Source organism: Macaca thibetana, chromosome 16 (genome assembly GCF_024542745.1).
Source record: "Macaca thibetana thibetana isolate TM-01 chromosome 16, ASM2454274v1, whole genome shotgun sequence".
Classification (NCBI taxonomy): Eukaryota; Metazoa; Chordata; class Mammalia; order Primates; family Cercopithecidae; genus Macaca; species Macaca thibetana.
Genome location: NC_065593.1, coordinates 54,498,063 through 54,522,408, shown reverse-complemented (window position 1 = coordinate 54,522,408; position 24,346 = coordinate 54,498,063). Strand labels below are relative to the sequence as shown.

General features: G+C 50.9%; 1 protein-coding gene across 2 annotated transcripts in view; it reads right to left on the bottom strand.

The window, feature by feature from the left end:
• Positions 1-79: 79 nt before the first annotated feature.
• Positions 80-24,346, bottom strand: part of NMT1 (N-myristoyltransferase 1) — a 48,709-nt gene continuing 24,442 nt past the window's right edge. Inside the window, exons 3-13 of one of the 2 annotated variants that reach the window (XR_007720152.1) lie at positions 22,580-22,724; positions 14,897-15,015; positions 12,394-12,485; positions 11,434-11,550; positions 10,140-10,310; positions 9,184-9,292; positions 6,220-6,390; positions 5,465-5,632; positions 4,343-4,480; positions 1,178-3,477; positions 80-1,065 (exon numbers count right to left, since the gene is read on the bottom strand). Coding sequence is in view for 1 of the 2 variants with exons in the window: in XM_050763102.1 (XP_050619059.1) it covers positions 3,457-3,477; positions 4,343-4,480; positions 5,465-5,632; positions 6,220-6,390; positions 9,184-9,292; positions 10,140-10,310; positions 11,434-11,550; positions 12,394-12,485; positions 14,897-15,015; positions 22,580-22,724 (1,251 nt within the window). In the remaining variant the exon portion in view is untranslated. Of the gene's footprint in view, positions 3,478-4,342; positions 4,481-5,464; positions 5,633-6,219; positions 6,391-9,183; positions 9,293-10,139; positions 10,311-11,433; positions 11,551-12,393; positions 12,486-14,896; positions 15,016-22,579; positions 22,725-24,346 lie in introns of both variants that reach the window. The other variant, XM_050763102.1, reaches the window with a different exon arrangement.

Genomic DNA, 24,346 nt, shown 5'->3' with positions numbered 1-24,346 from the left:
AGTCCTGGCTCCAGCCTAGGCCTCAGCACTCCGTTTCTTCCACTGTCACCTGCTGACCAGGAATACCAGGACAAAAGGGTTTGTTCAGCTGCTTTCTTTATTAGAAACAAGTGAGATGTATTGAGCAGAACAACAATGCATTTGGTATTTCCTCCCCCACCCTGGGAATGGATGCCCCCCCCACAGCCCAATGAAAAGCCAAGACAAAAAGGTGAAGCTCCCCCGTCCCTGTTCCCAGATGTGGCACCTGCCTGCCAGCCAGTCAGTATTTTTTAATTTAATGGAATGAAATTGTCCTCAACAGCCTCCCTAGGTGCAGTCGGCTTGTGGGCCTGCCTTCATTTTGCAGCAGAGCAAAACTGAAGCCTCAGGCCTCCCCTGGTTCTGGGGAATGTGGGCAGAAGGCTGCCTCACAGGTGGGTAGGCACTGACGGGAGGGACACTCCTGCCCCCTCCCCTGACCTAGCATCTGGTGCCCCTCCCTCTCCTAGACCACAGCTCCATGCAGCTATCCAAGGCCTTTGGGCCCTTAGGTTGGTTAAATGCTGGTCATCTCTGGGGAAAGAATTCAGGAGCACAGGGACTCCCCTGGGCTTCCGAGAGCCAGCAAGTAGGGGAGTGATACCAGTTACACGGGAGTTGTGGGGAAGGCCTGACATTTTCCATAAACCTGATGTTAAAGTAGCTGGGTGTGGGCCGGCCTTCAAATAAGACAGGAGCCTCTTCAGAAACAGGCATGTGTGGGGAAACGAGCCCTGTACAAACCTCGATCCGGAGCGGAGGCCTCCTACTCAGCTCTCTCCCTACACAGACTGGAGTCCATGGTCAAATGCAGTCAATCCAAAGGCAGGAGGTAAAGGCGTCTTTGAAACATGGCAGCTGGGAGGACTGGGTGGCGGGGGGGGGGGGGCCAGGCCCAGGGGGCCTTCCAACAGCGGCTGCTCAAGGAGGGTTAGCGTGAAGGCTTCAGGGTCCTTCCTTTGCTTGGTTCAAGCCAGCCATGATGCCACCACACTGCAGGGCTTCTGTGGGGAGGCCCTGACCCCTGGGATGGTGCTCTCTGACCTGAAGTCCCAGAAGGGTTTGAATGAAGAACACAGGGACTACTGGGACAAAAATCAGATGAGCAGCAAGCAGCCCCCAAGCCATCCCCTGCACATCTGGGCAGGGTTCTCACCGTGAGATAAAGCAGAGTCCAAGGAGCAGGGAACCTGATTTCAGTGAGGGAGATGCCTGGGCCTTTGCCAGGAGATCTGTTTCTTCCAGAACAGCCACTGGGGCCTCACCGTTTCCATTCCATGACCTGGGTCAACCGAAACAGAGCTCACTCCAGAGATCCGCACAGCCCAAATCTCAGAGGCAGCTCAAGCTGGGACCTGGCCCAGAACAGACCAAGACTAGGACAGGGAGCCTTTCCAAGTTCCAGGTTCCCCCAAGGTAGGAAAGACTTGGGCACTTTATTCTTTGATATCCTCAAAGGTCTGGACAGGGTGAGTCACTCTGGGACTTGAGGCGCTGTGCAACTGTTGTCTGTGAGGCTGAAAGCAAGCCCCCTGCCTCTCCGACTCCTCCCGTCTGCGGAATGCAGTGCGCATCTTGCTAAGAACAGCAGCTTCTTTGGTCTCGGTTTCTTGGAGTCAAGGAGTCAACGTCAGTCACGATTGCTGGGGCCTACAGTTTGCAGCACAGGAACAATGGGAAAAGGGAGGCCCCTGCAGGCCTCTGACGAAAATCCACCTTAGTGAAGTTGCTGGCTCTAGCAGCAATCTGCAGAGCGGGCAGCATTCCCACAGGTGGCACGGCCCCCATCCCAAGCATACGACGTCTTCTGGTTTTGGCAACTCTGCAGAATTAGCCTCTGACAAACCACACCAAAACCCACAACCTGAAACAAGCCCCTGCTGGCCTGCAGAGTGTGGCTTCGGTGAGTGGCACAGGGCTCAGCCTGGCCTCCTGGCTAAGGCTTCATTCCCGTATGAGTGGAGAGGTGACGGCAGCAAGGAAGCCCCACACGCCACACGTCATGCTACCTCCTCCCCACCACTTGCTTCTCTCTAGAGCAAAAATCACATCCAAGCCTGGAAGTGGGTTCCTGACAATTCCACAGCCCAATTCTGCCCAGGCCGCGTGGCTGAACACCACTCAAGAATGCCTACATCGACAGACATGCGGCCAGAGGCTTGATTATTTTTTGGGAAACTGGCAGCATCAACAACCATCACTACCATAAAAATCCACAAAACAGCATCAGCAAAAGTCAGACTCAGACAATGGTGATGGGAAACCATTTCTGTTGCCAAGTCCAGATCTGCCTCTAATCACCACTTCTTGCTGCCACTTGCAGGCTGTATCTTGGAAAGGGGCACAACAAGAAATGGCTAATGGGTTGGAAGGCACAGGCCAGGGGCTGGTGGCTGAAGGGTCTGGGTATTGGCCCTATGCCACTCCTGCCCAGCCACCCTGGGGACATCAGGGTGCTGGCTCTTTGCTCTAAGATGAGCTAAGCAGGGCTTACACTGATATGGTCTCCAAAGGTCCCTGATGCTACAAGGAGGTCCAAGGGCCTCTTCAAACTGCCAGTCATCCCAGGCAGTGGAAAAGCAAAATCTCACAGGGGACTCATCCCTATAAGGTTGGCAACAGCTGGCTAAAGAGCCCTTTTGAATCAGTTGGCAGGATGACTTCCTACAGGGAGCAGGTCAAGGGGATGGAAGAAGGGACTCGATCAATGAGGTCTGCTGCTGCGGACCGTCCCATTGCTGTGTCTCAAAATGCAGGCAGGTCTGGCCCTGCAGGAAAGTCCCTGCCCAGCGTCAGCCCCAGCCAAGAGCTCCATGTGCCATCCAGTGAGATCTGAGCCTGTTTCACCTTCCCTTCCTTCTCAAAGCCAGTCATCCCAGCTGATTCAGAAGGGGAGCTGGATGCGGTTCTCCAGATCCTCTTTTTCCCCAAGGTAAGTCAATGTCTCCTCTGGAGGAAACCATGACTGTGCCAACGCGTCTGTCTGCCACTGTCCTCGGGTCCTCATTCTGAGGAATGATCTGGATTCAGCTTTTCATTAAAGACCAAACATCCTTGCACATTTGGAACATGAAAGATATTTAAAATATTTATATATATATAATATATATATATACTTTTATTATTCACCCGTTAACTCCATTATATGCCAATCACGAGCTAGTTTTCAGCAGTTACATTCCCTTGATCACGGCTGCATGAAGATGTAATTAACTGGAAAACACGGAGACCAGAGACACGACCGGAGGTGACGTCACGCAGCCCACGCCATCGCAATACAATTGTCAAGTTCGCTGGCGGTTTGGTAAAGCCGGTTCAGTTCTGCTCCCTTTGCCAGGGATTCTCACGTGTGTGAAAATTGGACCAACAGTGGTGGGGTTCCATTTCCTGGTTCGAATTTTCAGTGGCTTTATCCAGAATCTCAGTGGTGACTGGTTATTGTAATACCAGTCCAACCTAGGAGAGCCAACAGGGAGAGGCAGAGCTGAGTCGACAGTGGTCCAAAGACTCTCCCACACCCCCCATCCCCGAAGTTCCGACTGGCTGGGCCCGGGGTCCACCGCTTGTGCTGTGGGAGCAGACTCACACCCAGCTGGCCCCGTGCTCAACCTCCACACCAGGGTTCACATGTCCATCAGACCTCCCAGGGAAAACTGGTCCACGCTCCAGCTCACCCCCATGTCCCCTGTGGCGCTGGGGGAGGAAGGGCTAAGAAAGTGTCATGCCAGGAAGAGGGCAGCAGCTCGGGAGAGGAAACCTCCTCAGAGACCCCGCAGCCCTACCCTCCTGGCAAACTGTGGGCAACTCAACTTCCACGGTTCCCTCAGGTGGGAAGGCCTTCCTGCTCCTGTGTGGCTCTGTCCCCTCTGCCATCCTCACACCAGTTGCTGAGAGGGGAACGCTGACCTGCTGGTCTGGCCAGCAGAGGGCAGAGGGAGGGCATTTTCTTTTCTTTCTTTCTTTTTTTTTTTTTTTTTTTTTTTTCAGACGGAGTCTCGCTCTGTCGCCCAGGCTGGAGTGAAGTGGCGCGATCTCGGCTCACTGCAAGCTCCGCCTCCCGGGTTAACGCCATTCTCCTGCCTCAGCCTCCCGAGTAGCTGGGACTACAGGTGCCTGCCACCACGCCTGGCTAATTTTTTTTTGTAGTAGAGAAGGGGTTTCACAGTGTTAGCCAGGATGGGAGGGAGGGCATTTTCAAAGGCTCAACTCCAGGTAACAAGGACCCAGACTGCAGCTGTCTCCCCAACCCATGGCCCGGTTTCTGCTGGAGACACTGATTCCCTGGGTTGGGCAGCCTGGACTCTGGCTGCATGGTGCCCACCTTCTCTGCCCCCATGCTGGGGCATTTCCAATTGTAAAGGTAATACTGCAGGTTGCCGTCCCCTATGCCAAACTTGAGCTTCTCCAGGAAGGTTTTGTTCTCCATGAGATCCAGTGCATTGAACACATCAAACCCTTTCTGCAAAGCAGCAGGGAGAAACAAGAGCAGGTGAGGACAGGTGGGGATGGCCTCCTTCCTAACCCTTTGCTGCCATTTCAAAGCTGTCCTGTGGGCAGCCACAAGAACAAGGTTCCCTCAGAAGCTCTGCTGCTTCTGCATTACTCCCCGCTCTCCAGGCGGTTCTCAGGACACTCTGCGCGCCCCCTGCAGCCTGGCCTCTGCCCAGTCTCCCTCTGAGTATACACATAGGTACTCAGTGTCCAGACTGGGGCTCTTGCTATTCCTGGTTATGCCTCCCTGAAACTCTAGTCATTTCCACAGTCCTCTCTGGAGTCCAAGCCCTGAGCCCCTTCCTCTGAGAAGCTGGCTCCCATCAGCTACCTGGGGTTTGTGTTGCTTCCTTACTCCATGTATACTCCAACTCTTAGGCCCTCAGTGCACCTCATGTTATGTGACACCTGCTGTGTCGCTTGGAGACTGTGAAGATGCTTCCTAAACCTCACCAACTGGAGCAGAAGCTCTCACAGGGCAGGGACCAGCTTGCCCACAGCAGGCTGGGCTGGGTGCAGGAGGTCACCAGAACCCACAGCGAAGCACTGACCGACGGGCTCTCCACCCGCTGCTGGCAGTCAGACACTCCGATGACTCACCACGACAGAGAGCAATCACCCCTTTCCCATGCTGGGAAAGCTGTGAGGAGAACCCGTGTCCTCCCAGGGCAGGCCTGGCTATTCAGGCTCCTTGGTGGTGCCTCCTGTGAGAATGAAACTCACTGAAATGAATCAGGAGGAGTTCAATGCCTTCACTTCGGATGCTCCTTGCTCCTTCCGAGTTTTGAGTTTCTGGCTAAAAACTGCAGGAACCCTGCCTAAGCAGAACAGGAGGTGAGGAGGACTCGGAGCCTCCCAGCCCATGGGAGGCTGCGTCCCGGGAGCTGTGCTCACCATGGCTCCACTGCCCCTTCCCCGCACATCTCCAGAGAGCCCCTGGTCTGCTCCTCACCATTTTGGCGAGGACAAGGGCGTCGCTCATGAGGTCTAGAAGAGGGGTCTGGGTGTGAACATTGTAGAAAGAATAAGCAGCTTTGAGACTCTTGTGGGTTGGATGGTTCATGATGGTGGAGGGCAGCGTATAAAAGCTCAGGAAATCCGTCACCTCTCCGTTTGAGTTCTGAAGGGAAGGCAATAAAGAGGCAATGTCAAGCATGTACAGTGGCACTGTGGCCTAGGAACAAAATGTTTTCTTTTGCTCTGCCTTCAGGCAGCTCTGCCCCTCTAGATAAACAGGTGGAAACTGCAACAGGACGTGGGGAGGAGGAGGGATGTTGGCTCAGGGCACTTGAGGACAGAGCCGTGATTGTAGACTGAAACTGCCAAACCTGTTTCCCAGCAGGGTCACCACCAGGGACCTCTTCTTGCAGTTCACATCCCCCCTAGACTGTGTCTCCTACGTCTGGTCAGCACTGGGTTAAGTTGGGACAGGCAGGGAATTGCAGGCTTTCCTGAAGGATTAAGCGGGGCTCAGTTCTCTCTATTCTGTGTTATCAAAGTGGGGCAGAGGGGGAGAAGGGCTCAAGCCAGATCCAAAGGTATCTTTTCAGCAAATTCAAGCACCAACTCCTTGTTTTTAGGGAGGACCAAACACGGATGGTCAAGGAAGTCTAGGGTGCCAACACTCAAGCCCTGGGAACCCGGCCACTCAGGGGGATGCCTCTCTGGGAACGCATTAGAGGCCTGGAACACCACTCCCTGACTCACCTCCACCACGAAAGTGTCGATGATATTCTCCTGGGGGTAGAACCAGTGCTCCACCTCCTCCTGGCTCATGACGGGCGTAAGGTGAAATTGCTTCAAGTACCTGGTGAGGAGCTGGTGCACTACTGGAATGTCCTTTGTTTCCATTGGTCGCAGCCCAGCTGTCTTGGGAGTCTGGAAGCAAGACAGAAGAGATGGAGTGAGATGAGCTGATCACCCTGGGTCTATCCATGGTGAGGATAGATCAGGCCCTCAAGAGAGAATCCCTGGTCATTTGGAGGCTCCCTGCACCCCCGTGCATCTCTCCTCAGGCACAGGGCCTGCCTCTTCCATATCTTCTGGCCCTTTCCCTCCTAGTCCAGGAGGACTCAGGCTGCTGCATCAATCAATCATCCACATGGCCCCAGACTGACTTCCTAAGAAAACACAACCCTTCATGCTCCACCCTTGTTTCAAACTCCCCGCCCCAGAGCACAAGACTTTCTACCCTTGGGCCAGGGTGGCCTTTCTAGCTGTACCTTCTGCCCATGCAGCCCAGCGGTCCTCACAGGCTTCTTTCTTACTGAACTGTGACTGATGCCATCCCATACTCACTGCTCGCTCTCTGCTAGACTTAGAGCACTTCACAGACCCCAGGGCCTAGCCAGGGTCTGCCCGCCCAGACACTGTTACACCAGTACTTCCCAGAGAGCCATGGCTGCAAGTTAAATGCAGAAGAAAAGCAGCATACTCCCAGGATTTCATCCCCAGTCAGCGTCCCACCCGGCAGCTGCTTTTGCTAGAAAAATGCTTCAGTGGAATGAAACCATATGATGCTGTGGTGCAAATACCGGGCTGGTAGAACATCCCCAGAGGCTCAGATACACAAAGGTGGGCTTGGGGCAATCTGCAAACAGGGTGGTGTCACAGTTTACAGGCCTCAGTCAGTGCCTGACACAATGCTTCCCAGTGCAAGAATTGCTTTTAAAACTTCAGTTCTAGAACCTCCAGCCTCTAAAATTCCTTGCTAAATCCTCGTCTCTCTAGGGAACACTCACTGACCTCATTCTACATGGCAGCTCCCATAATGATACCTCAAATCCTGGACTGAAAACACAGCCATGCTGGGGTTTCCACCCCGATATGGGTGAGGCAGTCTTCTGGCTGCCGCAGCACTCTAAGAATGCTCTCTGCCCGCCTGCCCACCGGCCTACAACGCAGGGCAGATTTGTCATGAGAACAGAAGGCAGAAGACACATACCACAGTCCCCCAAACCTGTGCTTTTGGCAGTGTCTGACGGTACTGCAGCAGCCTCTCAAGATGGGACACTAATGACCTCAATCCGTTGGTGGATTAGCCTGATTTCAGAGTGATCAATCCTGTTTAGAGGCTGAGAAGTCCAGGCAGGCAGCCCTCACGTCAGCAGGAACTCAGTAACTGTGTGGACTGATGGCCAACCAGAAGCACTTCGAGGAAAAAGAAGGGATTTTCCTCTTTTTTTTTTTTTTTTGAGACGGAGTCTTGCTCTGTCGCTGGGCTGGAGTGCAGTGGTGCGATCTCGGCTCACTGCAACCTCTGCCTCCCAGGTTCAAGTGATTCTCCTGCCTCAGCCTCTCAAGTAGCTGGGACTACAGGCACGTACCACACCCAGCTAATTTTTGTTTTTAGTAGAGACAGGGTTTCACCATGTTGGCAGTGAATCTCTTGACCTCATGATCTGCCCGCCTCAGCCTCCCAAAGTACTGGGATTCCAGGCGTGAGCCACCGCCCGGCCGGAGAAGGGATTTTAAGAATCCCTACTGGGATGGGCAAGGTGGCTCACACCTGGAATCCCAGCACTTTGAGAGGCTGGAGGTAGGTGGATCACTTGAGCCCAGGAGTTCAGATGAGCCTGGGCAATATGGCAAAACCCTGTTTCTTTGTTTTCTTTTGTTTTGAGACGGAATCCCGCTCTGTCGCCTAGGCTGGAGTGCAGTGGTGCGTTCTCGGCTCACTACAAGCTCCACCACCTCGGTTCATGCCATTCTCCTGCCTCAGCCTCCTGAGTAGCTGGGACTACAGGCGCCTGCCACCCCATGACCGGCTAATTTTTTGTATTTTTACTAGAGATGGAGTTTCACCGTGTTAGCCAGGATGGTCTCGCTCTCCTGACCTTGTGATCTGCCCACCTCAGCATCCCAAAGTGCTGGGATTACAGGCGTGAGCCACCGTGCCCAGCAGCAAAACCCCGTTTCTATAGAAACAAAAATTAGCTGGGCATGGTGGCGAACGCCTGTAGTCCCAGCTACTTGGGAGGCTGAGGTGGGAGAATCACTTGAGTCTGGGAGGTCGAGGCTGCAGTGAGCCGTGACTGCCACTGCACTCCAGCCTGGGCAACAGAGAGAGACCCTGTCTCAAAAAAAAAAAAGACTCCCTACCTGAAGCCAGCCACAGTTGGAGCATTTGTTTCTTTGGGAAACTAGGAAAACTGAGACCCAGAAGAGAAAAGCAGCTCACTTTAAAGCTGCCCAGTCCTTCAGTGCCAAATCTGGGTAGGGAAATTGGGATTAGAAATCAGGGCTTCCCTCACAAGCTCAGGTCACCCCTCACCTGGCCTGGCAGAGGGGTGCCACAGACCCTCGAGTGCATCTGCGCAGGGCTTTGGAACACGCTGCCATGTGTGTGAAGGTTCACTAAGTGGATCCATCATTCTATTTAAGCTTTACTTAGGCTAAAATTACAGGGAATAGGTGTTCTCTGAGCCTTTCAACAGATGGCAGAGAAGCTAGTCCAGGCACAGGCTCAGAGGAACTGAGAAAGTTAAACTAAAATAAAATCCTGCTGCAGATAACAGAAATAGAAAGTCCAGGAAATCTGAAGACTATGGGCTGGTTCACTTTTCCGGAAGGAGAAAGCCCCTCTCCACCCAGAGCCCTTCTCTCCTGCTGACAGCCAGGCTCTCCTTGCCCTCTCTCTGTTCTCTGTCCACCACCCGGGGCACCACTGGCCTCTGGCAGTCGGTAGAGCTTCATGGTGCGCTGCATGGTCATATTTCTGCTCAGGTGGGAGAACTTCACTTCAATCAGCTTCCGTGGGTTTAGGGACCGATGCCAATACCTGTGGGGACACAAATGTCCTGTCCTTAGGGTTCTGGCCAATCCCTATTACAAGGACAATGGCAGGGAGACCCCAGCTGGCCAGCAGGTGGCGTGAGAGACACATCAGGTGCCTCCGGAGCCAGTGGTGTCACCCTGCTCTCCAGCCTCCCCCCAGTGAGTGCTGCCAAAGCTCCTCCTAGATCTTCTTTCTCCCTATTTTTCTTGCTCAATTTCCAAAACTATTCCTTTGCTACAGCGGTTGTCTGGAGAGAGCAATCCTCACTCCTAGAATCAAGTCAACGGAAAAGGGCTATAGTCATGCCCAGAAGATGATGGCAGAGGCACTCACCCTCCTCCCTACTCTTCTGCCTTCACACCTGGTGTTTTTACTTTTAAAGTTCTCTAGGGAGAGATTATTCAATTGTTTCAAACAACTTTCTAAGGCAGAGGTTGCACTTAGATCACATAGCAGACTTGCTCTATTTGGTGCACACAATATTCAAAACAAATTGAGCCAACCATGTAAAATTTTAGGACATTTCCCATAAAAATCCAGATTTGAGCTCATCCCTAAAAACAAACACAAACCATCAGTACCGCCCCCCACCATCTCCAAATAGCAGCAGCCAGCAGACACCAAGAGCCCTCCAGACAAGGTAGGGACAGACTTGCCAGTCTGCCATCCCTACAACCCTCCTGCCCTCTCCACACTCCCAATCTGGCTCCTGCAGGCACCAGGTGCCCGCCTTACCAGATACTCCAGAGGTGGGACGCTAAAGGCGGAGCTGTGACTCACAGTGGCCCATGCTCCTCAAGTAGAGTGCAGACACCAGTATTTTAAAGGACTTACAGGAAGACAGTTTTACCTGCAGGTGCCAACGGGCTTTGGTAGTACCACCCCGGCAGTGTAAACAGCTTGGAAGATGCCCTCCAGGTGAACCCGCCTGGTAATCTCACGGATCAGGACTGGAGCCACCCTCTTGGAACGCAGCTTCTTGTGGACACACAGGAAGTTGATCTCCACCATCTTCTTCTCTCTAAGAGGGGAAACATCCAGGTGACAAGGTTTTTAACAGGGAAGGGAATGGTGATCCCCTCAAGCACGTGCAGCCACACCTGGAAGGACCAGGTCTGCAGCACAGGTGTGCTTTTAGCTGCCACCTGCACTCAGTACTGGGACTCCCCACCACGCTCCACCAGGCCAGGAGCCTGCCTCATTTCAACAGAGTCTATTTCCAAAGGAAGGTGGGACTCAAGCAAACGCCTTTATTTGAAGGCACCACCAGCATCTCCCTGACGAATCCCTAGGAGTCGGCTGGGGAATCCCACCGTTAGCATGCAGGGAAGCAGCACAGGGAACCCGTGGGGCAGGTCAAGGCAATTCTAGGGTTTCAAGGTTCTGATTCCCTCAATAACACAGCTGATAAGCCCTGAAGACTGTGGCAGGCAGATGGTTTGGACACTTCCAGGGAAAATGAAGAGCAGAGATCACAGGCCCCAAGGACTATCTGAATCTGGGTCACACTGGCTCTGGCCCATTTCTGCTGCTGTTCAAGTGCTTCCATGTGTGACTGGTACAGGCATTCAAAAATGAGCCTCTGATTAGCCAGGTATGGTGGTGCATGCCTGTAATCCCAGCTACTTGGGAGGCTGAGGCAGGAGAATTGTTTGAACCCTGGAGGTGGAGGTTGCAGTGAACCAAGATTTGCACCACTGCACTCCAGCCTGGGCAACACAGTGAGACTAAAAAAAGCCTCTGGCCAAGCACGGTGGCTCACGCCTATAATCCCAGCACTCTTGGGAGAGAGAGGTGAGTGGATCGCTTGAGCTCAGGAGTTTGAGACCAGCGCGGGCAACATAGCAAGACCTTGCCTCTATAAAATTTACAAAATAATAAAAACAAGCCTCTGCTGAGCAGGCACACCAGGTCTCAGGCTGGGCTCCTTCCAACCTGGGCCACGAACAAGGGAGCCAACTGGGACTCTGAGCAGAACAGGTGGTTCCTAAGATGAATCTGCAGTCCCAGCAGCTGGGCGTCCTCCCTTCCTGAGACTGTCCCTCTTTCTTTAATGGGGCACATTGTTCAGCCTTTTTCTCCTCCCTCCCAGACCAAGCAGGATGGCGGTGTTGTGGGGGTTGGGGGTAGGTGCTGGTGCTTACGTGTCATAGATATGGATGTTTGCTGGGATGGCGCTAATAAACCCAACCAATTTCCGACTTGAGACCACTCGAACCCCGCAGTGCCACTGGGGGAGCCAGCCGGGTGGCCGGAGAGCCCTGGAAAAGAGAGGCTGGGGTTGTTGTGCTGCTTGCCAGCAGGCTGGACAAGCTGTTTGGGTTCCACAGTCAAATTTGGTTTTGACCTGGTGCTACCACCTCCCTGGGGGTTAACAGCTGAATTCTCTTTAGGGCCAAGCCCTCCTGGACACACAGAATCGAGCCATCACCATTTCTGGCTACTCATCCCACTTGGCCTAGTTACTCATCCAACCCAAGGTTATCATACTGAGGATTTCATGCCTGATCCAATTTCTGTGTGTTCATTATGACAGCTTGAACCAAGGGACTGGCATCTTTGGTTCAAAGGACGGTGGGTCCCATGGTTGAGAGCTGATTGTGGCAACCCTGGAGCTCTGGTCTCCGTCTCCCTCCTTCTGGTGCAAATTCTTCCTTCCCTTTCAGGTAGTCCCTCTCTATTTCGGCCCATGCCTCTCTCTTCCTGGATATTAAACGTGGCCTGGGCAGGTGGATGGCTCAGCCAGGAAAGGCTATACAACTGAGCATGCTCAGGAACTAGATAGAAAATGTGCCTTCTTTTCTTTCAGTCTTAGTAGGTCTCATGCGCTTTCCTTTCTTATATAAAGTCACCAGACAATGAATACCTCTTCCCTGGGTACCAACTCTACGAAGGTCTCCCTCACCCAATCAATTGTCTTAAACAAGGCTGCAATTCTAAGCGCCAGTGAAAGCAAGTCTCCTTCAGATGCAGGAACTCAAAAATGACACACTCATTTGCCATTCAAAGGCTGGCCCCTGGCAGGGATGAAAACTCTGGTGCCCTGTGGTGGTTCTGCTCTACACCTTGCCCTCAAGAACCTCAAGAAAGCCCCTACAACTTACCACAAAAGAAACTCTGGGGAATAATCAAACCGGAACATGTTGTCATCATCTTCCACATAGTTCTCATTCAGGAGGGTGTATAGTTCTTTCAGCTGTGAAGAAATAAGCGGCTCACTTGGAGGTATTCTGCCAGGAAGGAGACCCACTCCAATACCCGGGGGCTCTAGGCTTTTCAGAAGGATGAAGCAAACCACCAAAAACGACGTGGAGTCTCACAAATCCCTCTGCCCCCTGGCATGGTAGGAACTCTTGGAGCAAGCACCCTAGTTAGAGTAGAAAACGGAGCCATCACGTAGCAGAGTGGCAGACCGAGAATGCCACCTAACCAACCACTTCATCATTCTGCGCCATCAACAGGGGAGAGCCACTGGTCTCGACTTCTGTGAAGTGCTGTGCAGGGATGACTCTCAAAGCTAGTCAAGAAATTACTCCACGGAGAGTCACTGCTATTTCCCATATTGTCTCATTTTTACCATCTGGCTCAAACAAAGGCCTTTTTTTCCTTTCTTTTCGAGATATGGTCTCACTCTGTTACTCAGGCCAGAGTGCACTGGTGTGATCATGGCTCACTGCAGCCTCCAACTCCTGGGATCAAGCGATCCTCCTACTTCAGCCTCCTGGGTAGCTGAGACTACTGGTGCATACTACCATGCCAGGCTAATTATTATTATTTTTTCTTTTGTAGGGGGGGCAGTCTCACTATATTGAGCAGGCTGATTGATTTTGAACTCCTGGGCTCAAGCGATCTTCCCACCTTAGACTCCCAAATTGTTGGGATTACAGGTGTGAGCCACCACACCTAGCCACAAAGGCCTTTTTCTGCCTTCTCAGCTATCTCCATCTGCTGGCCCAACTTTGGTACTAAAAAATTCTGTTGGCCAGGTGTGGTGGCTCAAGTCTGTAATCCCAGCACTTCGGGAGGCTGAGGTGGGCAGATCACCTGAGGTCAGAAGTTCAAGACCAGCCTGGCCAATGAAATGAAACCCCATCTCTACTAAGAAATAAAAAAATTAGCTGGGTGTGGTGGCAGACGCCTGTAATCCCAGCCACTGGGGAGGCTGAGGCAGGAGAATTGCTTGAACCCAGGAGTCGGAGGTTGCATGAGCCGAGATGGTGCCATTGCACTCCAGCCTGAAAGACAGCAAGACTGCACCTCAAAAAAAAAAAAAAAAAAAAAAAAAAAAAAAAGGCTGGGCGTAGTGGCTCACGCCTGTAATCCCAGCACTTTGGGAGGCCCAGACGGGCAGATCACGAGGTCAAGAGTTAGAGACCAGACTGGTCAACATAGTGAAACCCCGTCTCTACTAAAAACACAAAAACTAGCCAGGCACGGTGACAGATGCTTGTAATCTCAGCTACTCGGGAGGCTGAGGCAGGAGAATCGCTTGAACCCGGCAGGCAGAGGTTGGGGTGAGCCAAGATCGTGCCACTGCACTCCAGCCTGGGCAACAGAACCAGACTCTGTCTCAAAATAAATAAATAAATAAATAAAAGGCCAGGCACAGTGGCTCGTGCCTGTAATCCCAGCATTTTGGGAGGCCGAGGCGGGAGGATCATCTGAGGTCAGGAGTTCAAAATCAGCCTGGCCAACATGGTGAAACACCGCCTCTTCTAAAAATATAAAAATTAGCTGGGTGTGGTGGCACTCACTTATAATCCCAGCTACTCGGAAGGTTGAGGCAGGAGAATCGCTTGAACCCAGGAGGTGGAGACTGCAGTGAGCTGAGAGGATGCCACTGCCACTCCAGCCCAGGCAACAGAGCAAGACTCCGTCTCAAAAAAAAAAAAAAAAAAGAAAATGTCAACAGAATTTTTTTTTTTTTTGAGACAAAGAGTCTCGCACTGTCGCCTGGGCTGGAGTGCAGTGGTGCAATCTCAGTTCACTGCAAACTCCCCCTCCCAGGTTCACATGATTCTCCTGCCTCAGCCTCCCGAGTAGCTGGGATTACAGGCGTGCACCACCACACCTGGCTAATTTTTTGTATTTTTAGTAGAGACGGGCTTTTATTATGTTGGTCAGACTGGTCTCAAACTCCTGACCTCATGGTCCACCTGCCTCGGCCTCTCAAAGTGGTGGGATTTGCCAGGCGACATTTTCATCATTCTTTACAAGGGAAATAAATCCCTCAGGTCAAAACAAGGGGCTCTGGGTGGCCGGGGTAGAAAGGGGAGGACAGGGCCTCATTTAGCAGCCCCAGCTGCTCTAGTCAGGAGACAGACTAGAAAGAAAACAAGGAAATAAATGAATGAACAAAAAAGAATAAATGAAAAACAGGTATCCACGCTGGGGAGCTATAGAGGTTAACTTTCAACCTGCCAGAAAAGCTAAGAGCTATTTATGTGGAGTCTTGGCCTTACCCCAGGAAGTTACAGAAGGGGGTCTATTCAGACCTCCTTGGCTCAGCTCTCTACGGCTCGAGGAGACGTGGTCTCGGTGAGACTGCAGGGCTTACTGTGAAAGTGGCTCCTACCCGCAGGTGTAACTTTCTGAGGGCCCACTCACCACACCACGGTCGCCCAGGTCCAAGGCATCCCAGGTGAAGCCCTGGGGCAGGGTGTAGGGCTCCTGGCGGATATTGTCCTTGTCAGGCTCCACGGGGCCATGGGTGTTCACCACTTCGCCTGAAAGAAGAACACAGCTGTGAGCCTCACCCTTTGCCCCCTCAGGGCAGTAAATGGCTCAGCTCAAAACTCAACCAGAGCAAATTCCTCCTGTCCCTAGGAGCCCTCCATCTGAAGAACATTCTGTGCTTGGCAACTGCAAACCGTCTTTCCAGCTACCCTTAGCCCCTAACTGAGGGCCAATTCATGGCAAAACCTCAGGACAATCACTGGGATCCAAGGTGGTTCGTGTTTGGGAAATCCATTTAAATCTCCCTTGGGTCACTGAATGACAAACATTTATCTTTAGTAATTTGGCTTCCTGCCTCCTGGTTGGTGTAAAGAGTGCTGCTGTCAGGGCCCTGGCCCAGGCCCATCAATCTGGATAGGTTTGTAAGGAGTCACAACAAGGCTGCTTTTGTGTCAACAGCAACAACAATGTACTGGGCCCATTTCTGAACCAGATGATGGCTTCTAGGCGCCAGGCTCAATCGTGGCCCTGCCAGCCTTGGCTTTCAGCAGTGTGAGCCAGTTAACTGCTCCTGCCAACTCAGGCCCTCAGTGTTTAGAGTCCTGCAAGTGCCTTTGGGCTGAATCACCAAGTCTACACACTGTTGCCGGGAAGTCACCGTGACACAACATCCCCTCCCTGAGCAGCATAGGCCCCTCCTCTGCGGGAGTGCTCCAAACAAAGACACAGCCCTCATTCCTATCAGAGCTCAATCGGACTCATAAATGCTGAGAGATTCACACTGGATTGTCATCCTTGGGATGATTTCAGTTCCACACTGGGCTCACTCATGTTTACACTGGGAAGAACGCAATGTTTAGTGCATTTTGGAAAACGAGTCTTCAAAAGGGACCAACTCAGTAACAGTGTTCTTAGCAAAGGCCTCAGTATATACTAGGCACTCAATTCATGCTTTTACTGACTTACAGACTCCTGATCCAATTTTTTTTTTTTTTTTTTTTTTTGAGACAGAGTCTCATTCTGTCGCCCAGGTTGGAGTGCAGCAGTGCGATCTTGGCTCACTGCAACCTTTACCTCCCTGGTTCAAGAGATTCTCCTGCCTCAGCCTCCCGAGTGGCTGGAATTGCAGGTGCCCACCACCGTGCTGGCTAATTTTGGAGGTTTTTTTTTTAGTAGAGATGGGGTTTCACCATGTTGGCCAGGCTGGTTTCAAACCCCTGGCCTCAAGTGATCCACCAGCCTCGGCCACCCAAAGTCCAAACATTTCATTCTAACAGGTAACAGGCAGTTCTAGACCTTCCCAGAATGAATCTGTGGGGCAAGGGTGGTGGAAAGAGCTGCATGAGGCCACAGTGCACGACACCACCACCGGCACTGATCATCTCACCCTCTTCATCAGACACATTACTGAGCACCAACCATGCACCAGTGACGCAGTGACCATGCAGCCCCTGGTGTACAGCAGGAAAAAGGAGCAAGTCCCTGTCCGCACAAGACATACCAATTTCTGGGGAAAAGTAAATAAATGAGTCATTATCCACGTGCTGAGGGTCAGGATCTGGAAAGGGCAGGGACACACAGCAGGGAAGCAGCCTGCTCTATTGGTAATCAGGCTTCCCAACAGGTTTGCTTGGGAGAGAGGTCATATTTTTCTTCCCCAGTCAGGAAGCTCATGACCAGGTGAGACGGGGTCTTGCTGTTGCCCAGGCTGGAATGCAGTGGCGTAACCCTGGTTCACTTATAGCCTCAACCTCCTAGGCCCAAACGATCCACCCATCTCAGCCTCTCGAGGGGTTGGGACTACAGGCATGCGCCACCACGCCTGGCTAATTTTACTTTTCATAGAGGGGGGATGAGGTCTTACTGTTGCCCAGGCTGGTCTCAAACTCCTAGACTCAAGTGATCCTCCTGCCTTGGCCTCCCAAAATGCTGGGATTATAGCATGAGCCACCACACCCAGCCAAAACCCACCATTTGATTATTCATAAAGTAGCTCTTGTGAATTTAAGTCAATCTGCTTCCAACTGACAGCTATGTATATTAAAAAAACATTTTTGAGCCTACAAAGCTGAGGGCCAGACCCTCTAGTCTTATCTAGGTGCTGATTTCCCAACTTGTATTGAATTTATACTTTTCCTATATACTTTAGAACCTTTTTTCCCCCCTTAATTATTTCCATGGCCAAGAATACTGATGGTCTTCCCTACTGTACTAAAATAACCTCGAGGCTAAATTTTCTCATTTAGGCTGGCTACTAGGTCCTGCATGCAATAGGCGCTTCCATTCCCTCACTCCTTCACCAAGTGTTCACTGAATCCTAGAATGTGCCAGTTCTGTGGCAGGGGCTGGCGAATGCAACAGACACAGGTCCTCACCATCATGAACACCAAAGAGACGAGCGAGGAGGCACGTCCCACCCGGCATGGCAAGACCTGTGTCTGTGTGTGTCAGGAAAGACCTCTCAGAGGAAATATGTAAAGGCAAGGCCTCGAGGATAATTAGGAGTCAGTCAGGCTGCAGGTGGACTATGTGGGGCAGGGTGGGTGTGAAAAAGTAGAGCTACAGGAAACACTGAGAAGGGAGCAGCCACTTTTACTAGACTCCCACTGTGGAGTGCCCTTGATGCCAAGAAGCAGCCCAAAGCTCCTGTGCTGTCCTTGGTCTGGTGCCAGCATCATGGCCTCTGCTTGTCCTGCTCTGTGGGGAGCAGCCTGCCCTCTCCCTTACAACAGCCTTTGAGTACCTCCTGCTGAGCAGGGGTGGAAGGCTGCTCTGCAGAGCACAGCAAGAATGCAGCCAATTCTCTCAAGGCTGACATGAACAAATAAATGACTAAGGATGACACTTCGAACTTGCTTTAAAAGAATCTGGAAGTTTAAAGAAAACCCTGAGCTTTCAATGGGTTTCTTTCTGCACACTCTTCCCCCAAAATTCCTTCTGTGACATCAAACATCAAAGACCCCAAACTAAGCAATGTGGTGCAATTGTGAAGGACTTCAGATAAATGAGAATGTCTGAGATGCTTTAATGAAAACATTAAACCAAATAAAAACCAGGGAGAGGGAAAAGAGAGGGGAAGCTTCCCTCTGGGACCCATGGAAACCAGGTGAGTGCACATCCTCCCCTGTGACAGTTACTGTTTAAAACAGAGTGGCCACACTGCATTACACTGACCAAAGACAGAAAAGGATACTATATCCATTGACATGAGTGGGAAAGGGGTGACTTTAAAAAGAAGAATGACATGATCTGAAGGGGGAGATCAAAAGTTCATCTGAGGGCTCTTACAGTTGTTATACAGACTAAAACAGTTCTGCTAAGGCCTTTCATTTTTTTTTTTTTTTTGAGACGGAGTCTCGCTCTGTCGCCCGGGCTGGAGTGCAGTGGCTGGATCTCGGCTCACTGCAAGCTCCGCCTCCCGGGTTCACGCCATTCTCCTGCCTCAGCCTCCCGAGTAGCTGGGACTACAGGTGCCCGCCACCTCGCCCGGCTAGTTTTTTGTATTTTTTAGTAGAGACGGGGTTTCACCGTGTTAGCCAGGATGGTCTCGATCTCCTGACCTGGTGATCCACCCGTCTCGGCCTCCCAAAGTGCTGGGATTACAGGCTTGAGCCACCGCGCCTGGCCAGGCCTTTCATTTTTATTTATTTTTTAATCTTTGAGACAGGGACTCGCTCTGTCACCCAGGCTGGAGGGCAGTGGCACAATCATGGTTCACTCCAGCCTCGACCTCCAGGACTCAAGCGATCCTCCCACCTCAGCCTCCTGAGAAACTGGGACCACAGGCATGTGCTACCATGTCTGGCTAATTTTCTTTTTTTTCTTTTGAGACGGAGTCTCGCTCTGTCGCCCAGGCTGGAGTGCAGTGGCCAGATCTCAGCTTCTGCAAGCTCCGCCTCCCGGGTTTACGCCATTCTCCTGCCTTAGCCTCCCAAGTAGCTGGGACTACAGGTGCCCGCCACCTCGCCCGGCTAGTTTTTTGTATTTTTTTTAGTTTCACCGTGTTAGCCAGGATGGTCTCGATCTCCTGACCTCGTGATCCGCTCGTCTCGGCCTCCCAAAGTGCTGGGATTACAGGCTTGAGCCACCGCGCCCGGTCTGTCTGGCTAATTTTTAAATTTTTCTGTAGAGACGAGGTCTTACCCTGTTGTCCAGGCTGGACTTTAGCTGCTGGGCTCAAGCAATCCTCCTGCTTTGGCCTCCCAAAGTGCTGGGATTACAGGCATTGAGCCATGACACCTGGCCTAAGAAGGCCTTTCCAAGCTTAAAATAAAAAACCTAGGATAATTTTAAGCTTCTAAAGAATTGCAGGTCTCAGCCAGGTGCAGTAGCTTATGCCTGTAATCCCAGCACTTTGGGAGGCAGAGACAGGAGGACAGCTTGAGCCTAAGAGTTTGAGACCAGCCTGGGCAACAGAGTGAAACCCTATCTCCACAAAAAATTTAAAAATTATCCAGGCATGGTGGCAGGCACCTGTAGTCCCAGCTACTCAGGAGGCTAAGGCAGGAGGACTGCTTGAGCCCAGGAGATCAAGGCTGTAGAAAGCCATATCATGCCACTGCACAACAGCCTGGGCAGCAGAACGAGATCCTGTCTCAAGAAAATAAAAGAGGGCCGGGTGCAGTGGCTCACGCCTGTAATCCTAGCACTTTGGGAGGCTGAGGCAGGTGGATCACGAGGTCAGGAGTTCAAGACCAGCCTGGCCAAGATGGTGAAACACATCTACTAAAAATACAAAAATTAGCCAGGCGTGGTGGCGGGCGCCTATAATCCCAGCTACTTGGGAGGCTGAGGCAGAGAATAGCTTGAACCCGGAAGGCAGAGGTTGCAGTGAGCCGAGATCGCGCCACTGCACTCCGGCCTGGGTGACAGAGTGAGTGAGACTCTGTCTCAAAAATAAATAAATAAATAAATAAATAAATAAATAAATAAATAAGAGAGACAAAGAGACTCGTAGGTCTCTTTAGTGGAATACCATCTAATTAAAACTCTCCCAAGAAGGTAGGGAGTGCTGTAAAAACACAATGCATGAGATTTATAATCATTAGTCCTCCATTTAAGTGAAAAAAAATTAGGGCAAGAAGCTGTAGATAACACCACCCCTGAGAAAACTCAGAACTAGGGTGATGCCTCAGCCATGCAGGCTAACACGCCTGCCAAGGTGGCACTTTCTACAGGCTGACACAAACAAAGGAACCTAACTGGGGCTTGACTGACCCTGGACCTCAAAGACAGACTAGTCAGATGCTCAGGGCAACCACTCTTCCACAGAGTCCCACACCACACACTGCACAGGAGGCAAAACCAGAAGAAATAAACCCAGACCTTGTTCCTCCTTCCTCAAAGTGTCAGGGCCCATATGAGCAACTGTGTGGTTTTCTCTTGAGCTTTCTGAGAACTAAACTGAAGCACTTTCTACATTTACAGGTGAGAGGAAAACAAAGTATTGCTGGGCTGAAGAGGAACAGAAGCAAATTAATCTCAATCTGCCTCTTTTTTTTTTTTTTTTTTTTTTTTTTAATTTATTTTTGAGATGCAGCCTTGCTCTGCTGCCCAGGCTGGAGTGTAGTGGTGCAATCTCAGCTCACTGCAACCTCCGTCTCCCCAGGTTCAAGCAATTCTCCAGCCTCAGACTCTCGAGTAGCTGGGATCGCAGGCCCGTGCCACCACGCCCAGCTAGTTTTTGTATTTTTAGTAGAGACAAGGTTTTACCATGTTGGCCAGGCTGGTCTCAAACTCCTGACCTCAGGTGATCCGCCCGCCTCGGCCTCCCAAAGTGCTGGGATTACAGGCATGAGCCACTGCGCCTGGCCTCAATCTGCCTCTTTACCAGGAGACACTATCTGTGAAGAATGTAGCAAGGTTACTCATTTGCAAATTCCTCAGGAAAAATAAAATCAAACCAAAACTCCAAAATGCCATCTGAAAACACAGCCAAGATATATGGCAGCCACCACATAATACCTCATCAGGGATTTCATTTGGAGATAAGATGTGTGGCTCTCTACATCGTTCCTGCTCCTCAGCGAGAACCTGGTCACTGGGACCCCACCCTATGGCCCAAAGCCTTGCTGGAGGGCTTAGCCAGTGGGCCTGGGACCTGGCCGATTAGGGCAGCCAAACACACAAGGTGATGGGGGAATCGGCACCCCTCTTGTCCACCCGGGCAGTGCTCTGCTCTCCTTCACCTGTGAGGATGCACCTACTCAGCTTGCTTCTGTTGTGAAGAAGCTTCTGAGAACTGCATCCGCTCTAGAGCAGAGCTTCTCAAACTTTCAAAGTGGACAGAAATCCTCTGGCAGTTCTGATTCTGCAGCTTTGGGGTCGGGCCTGACAAACTGCATTTCTACTAGCAATTAGGCAATGCCCATCCTGCAGGTCTGCAGGCCTCATGGAGTAGCTGCTCCCAACCTCCGCAGCAGACAAATCTCCTTGGGCACAGCTGCCTTCTTCCCCTCACCAGTCTTTGGCCCTACCCTGCCTGGCTCTGCCCTAACCTCCTCCTCTGCACTGAACACACTAGTCAAGTCTCATTGTGTTTCTGGAGAGAAGTAGTAATGTGGATGAGCTGAAAGTCATTTATATTTGGTGTTGGAACATGTTTTTTTTTCAACATACTTACTTTCCCAGTCACAAAGAAAACAGGAACTAGGCCACCAATGGGTCCAGAATCATGATACAACCACTTCAGAAACTTTGTCAGCTGAGTCCTGAAGTTAGCCATCAAGGTTGGCTTGGCTCAGTCTTGGCAGGCACGTCTAACAGGATCCAGTCCCTTCTAGAATCCTTTTAGACAATCTGCTTATTCCACCCCTTTAGCAGTTCATTATAGCTTTTTAAGGGGTGTTGATGAAACCTATATATGACATTCCCGGTGTTGAACCATCACTGCTAAGCAACGTCGCAAACCACTTTGCATTTAGTAAGCATGCATTGGCTAGGAGACAAAGGGGAAGAGGCTGGGGACTTTGCCCATTCCAGGAATAAACATGTGCCCAGACAAACAAGACAAACTCTCTATAAACCTAAATGGAAAAAAGACCTCTGGGCAGACATTTCCACTCTTCATGTGCCAACAGTTCTGTTTTTTGGGGGGGTTTTTGGTTTGTTCATTTTTTGAGTTGGGGGTCTCACTCCTGTCATGTAGGCTGGAGTGCGGTGGTGTGATCTCAGCTCACTGCTGCCTTGACCTCCCAGGTTCAAGCGATCTTCCCACCTCAGCCTCCTGAGTAGCTGGGACTACAGGTGCATTTTTTTTTTTTTTTCACTTTTTGTGGAAACAAGGTTCTCACTATGTTGCCCAGGCTAGTCTCGAACTTTTGGGCTCAAACAATTCTCCCACCTCAGTCTCCCAAAGTGCTGAGATTATAGGTGTGAGCCACTGCTGTTGGCAAGAATCATTATTTGTTCTCAATGTGTGCTGCTATAAAATGTTAAGGTCTTTGAATGATAGTCTTTATGCTGCATTTTTAAAGACCACCCTCTGAAAAACTACCAAGGAATTCCAGGACTCTACTGCCCTCCCTACAATAATTCAGCATGAAACCCTCATGAAGGCACAGCTGAGGCAGATCCATCACCCCGACCTGGCAAAGAAAGTGAGCATATACATACCCAGCTTGGGGACGGGCTGCGTATCCCAGAACTGGTAGCTTCGCTTGCTAGCCTCCTCCATGGTTTTGGCAGGTCCCTGACCCACTGAGAACAGCTCAATGGCCTTCTGTATTTCCTGGATCCTCTCTGCTGGCAAAGAGTTCATCTGGACAAGACAAAGTTGAGGAGAGAAAAGGCGCATTATATTAGTATGACTTTTGATTAATTATGAGTTCAAGAGTTAAGGGGGGCTGGGTGCAGTGGCTCATGCCTGTAATCCTAGCACTTTCGGAGGCCAAGGCAGGTGGATCACTTGAGGTTAGGAGTTCAAGACCCACCCGACCAACATGGTGAAACCCTGTCTCTACTAAAAATACAAAAATTAGCCAGGTATGGTGGCAGGCACCTGTAATCCCAGCGATTTGGGGAGGCTGAGGCAGAAGAATTACTTCAAACTGGTAGGTGGAGGATGCAGTGAGCCGAGATAGTGCCATTGCACTCCAGCCTGGGTGACAAAGCTAGACTCTGTCTCTCAAAAAAAAAAAAAAAAAAAAAAAAAAAGAGTGCTGGGCGCGGTGGTATAATCCTAGCACTTTGGGAGGCTGAGGGAGGTGGACTGCCTGAGTTCAGTAGTTCAAGACCAGCCTTGGCAACACGGTGAAACCCTGTCTCTACTAAAATACAAAAAATTAGCCAGGCATGGCGGCATGTCCCTGTAATCCCAGCTACTCAGGAGGCTGAGACAGAATTGCTTGAACCTGGGAGGCAGATGTTGCAGTGAGTCAAGATTGCGCCACTGCACTCCAGCCTGGGTGACAGAGCAAGACTCTATCTCAAAAAAAAAAAAAGAGTTATGAGGTACAACTCAAAGAGGGGGTTTGGTTCCTCTGTCCTAATCCCAGAGGTCATTACAACCGAAGAAAAAGTGGTTGACAATGAGCTGTATGATGGGTGGGTGCTGCCTGCAGGGTTTCTCTCCTTACTAGTCTTATGTTGTTTGATGGCAAAAGTAATACATGCTCAATATAAATTTCAAATAATGCAGAAATGTGTAAGACACACAGAAAGTAAACACCCAACAATCCCATCCCCCAAATATAATGCTTGTCATCAACAGTCTTCACTTGGGAAGGTGAGAAGAGGCAAATATAATTCCAGACTTTTTTGCATGCAAGTTCCAAATGCACACACACACTTTTCAAAAACTAAAAGTGGATCATATAATATTATCGTACAAACTGCTCTTTAAAGCTATGTCTTAGAGACTTTTCCAGGTGAAAACACATGGACCTACCCATTCTACCAACTAAATCTGCTGTATCCACTGTATGTATGGACCACAGTATATTTAGCCAGCCCCCTACTCATAGGCATTTTAGTGATTTTGTTCTTCAGTAATACAACAATGTTGCAGTGAATTTCTTTTCGAGACAGGGTCTCACTCTGTCGCCCAGGCTGGAGTGCAGTGGCACAATTATGGCTCACTGTGGCCTCAACCTCATGGGCTGAAGGGATCCTCCCACTTCAGCTTCTTGAGTAGCTGGGCCTATAGGCATGGGCCACCAGGCCCAGATAATTTTTTTCTTTGTTTTTTTGTTGAGATGGGGGTCTCAATATGTTGCCCAGGCTGGCCTCGAACTCCTGGGCTCAAGCAATCTGCCCACCTCAGCCTCCCAAAATGCTGGGATTATAGGCCACCACACCCGGCATAAATTTTCTTATACATCTATTTTTACCCACTGGGATATATATTTCTGTAGGATGAAGTTAAGAAAGAGGCTTGCTGGG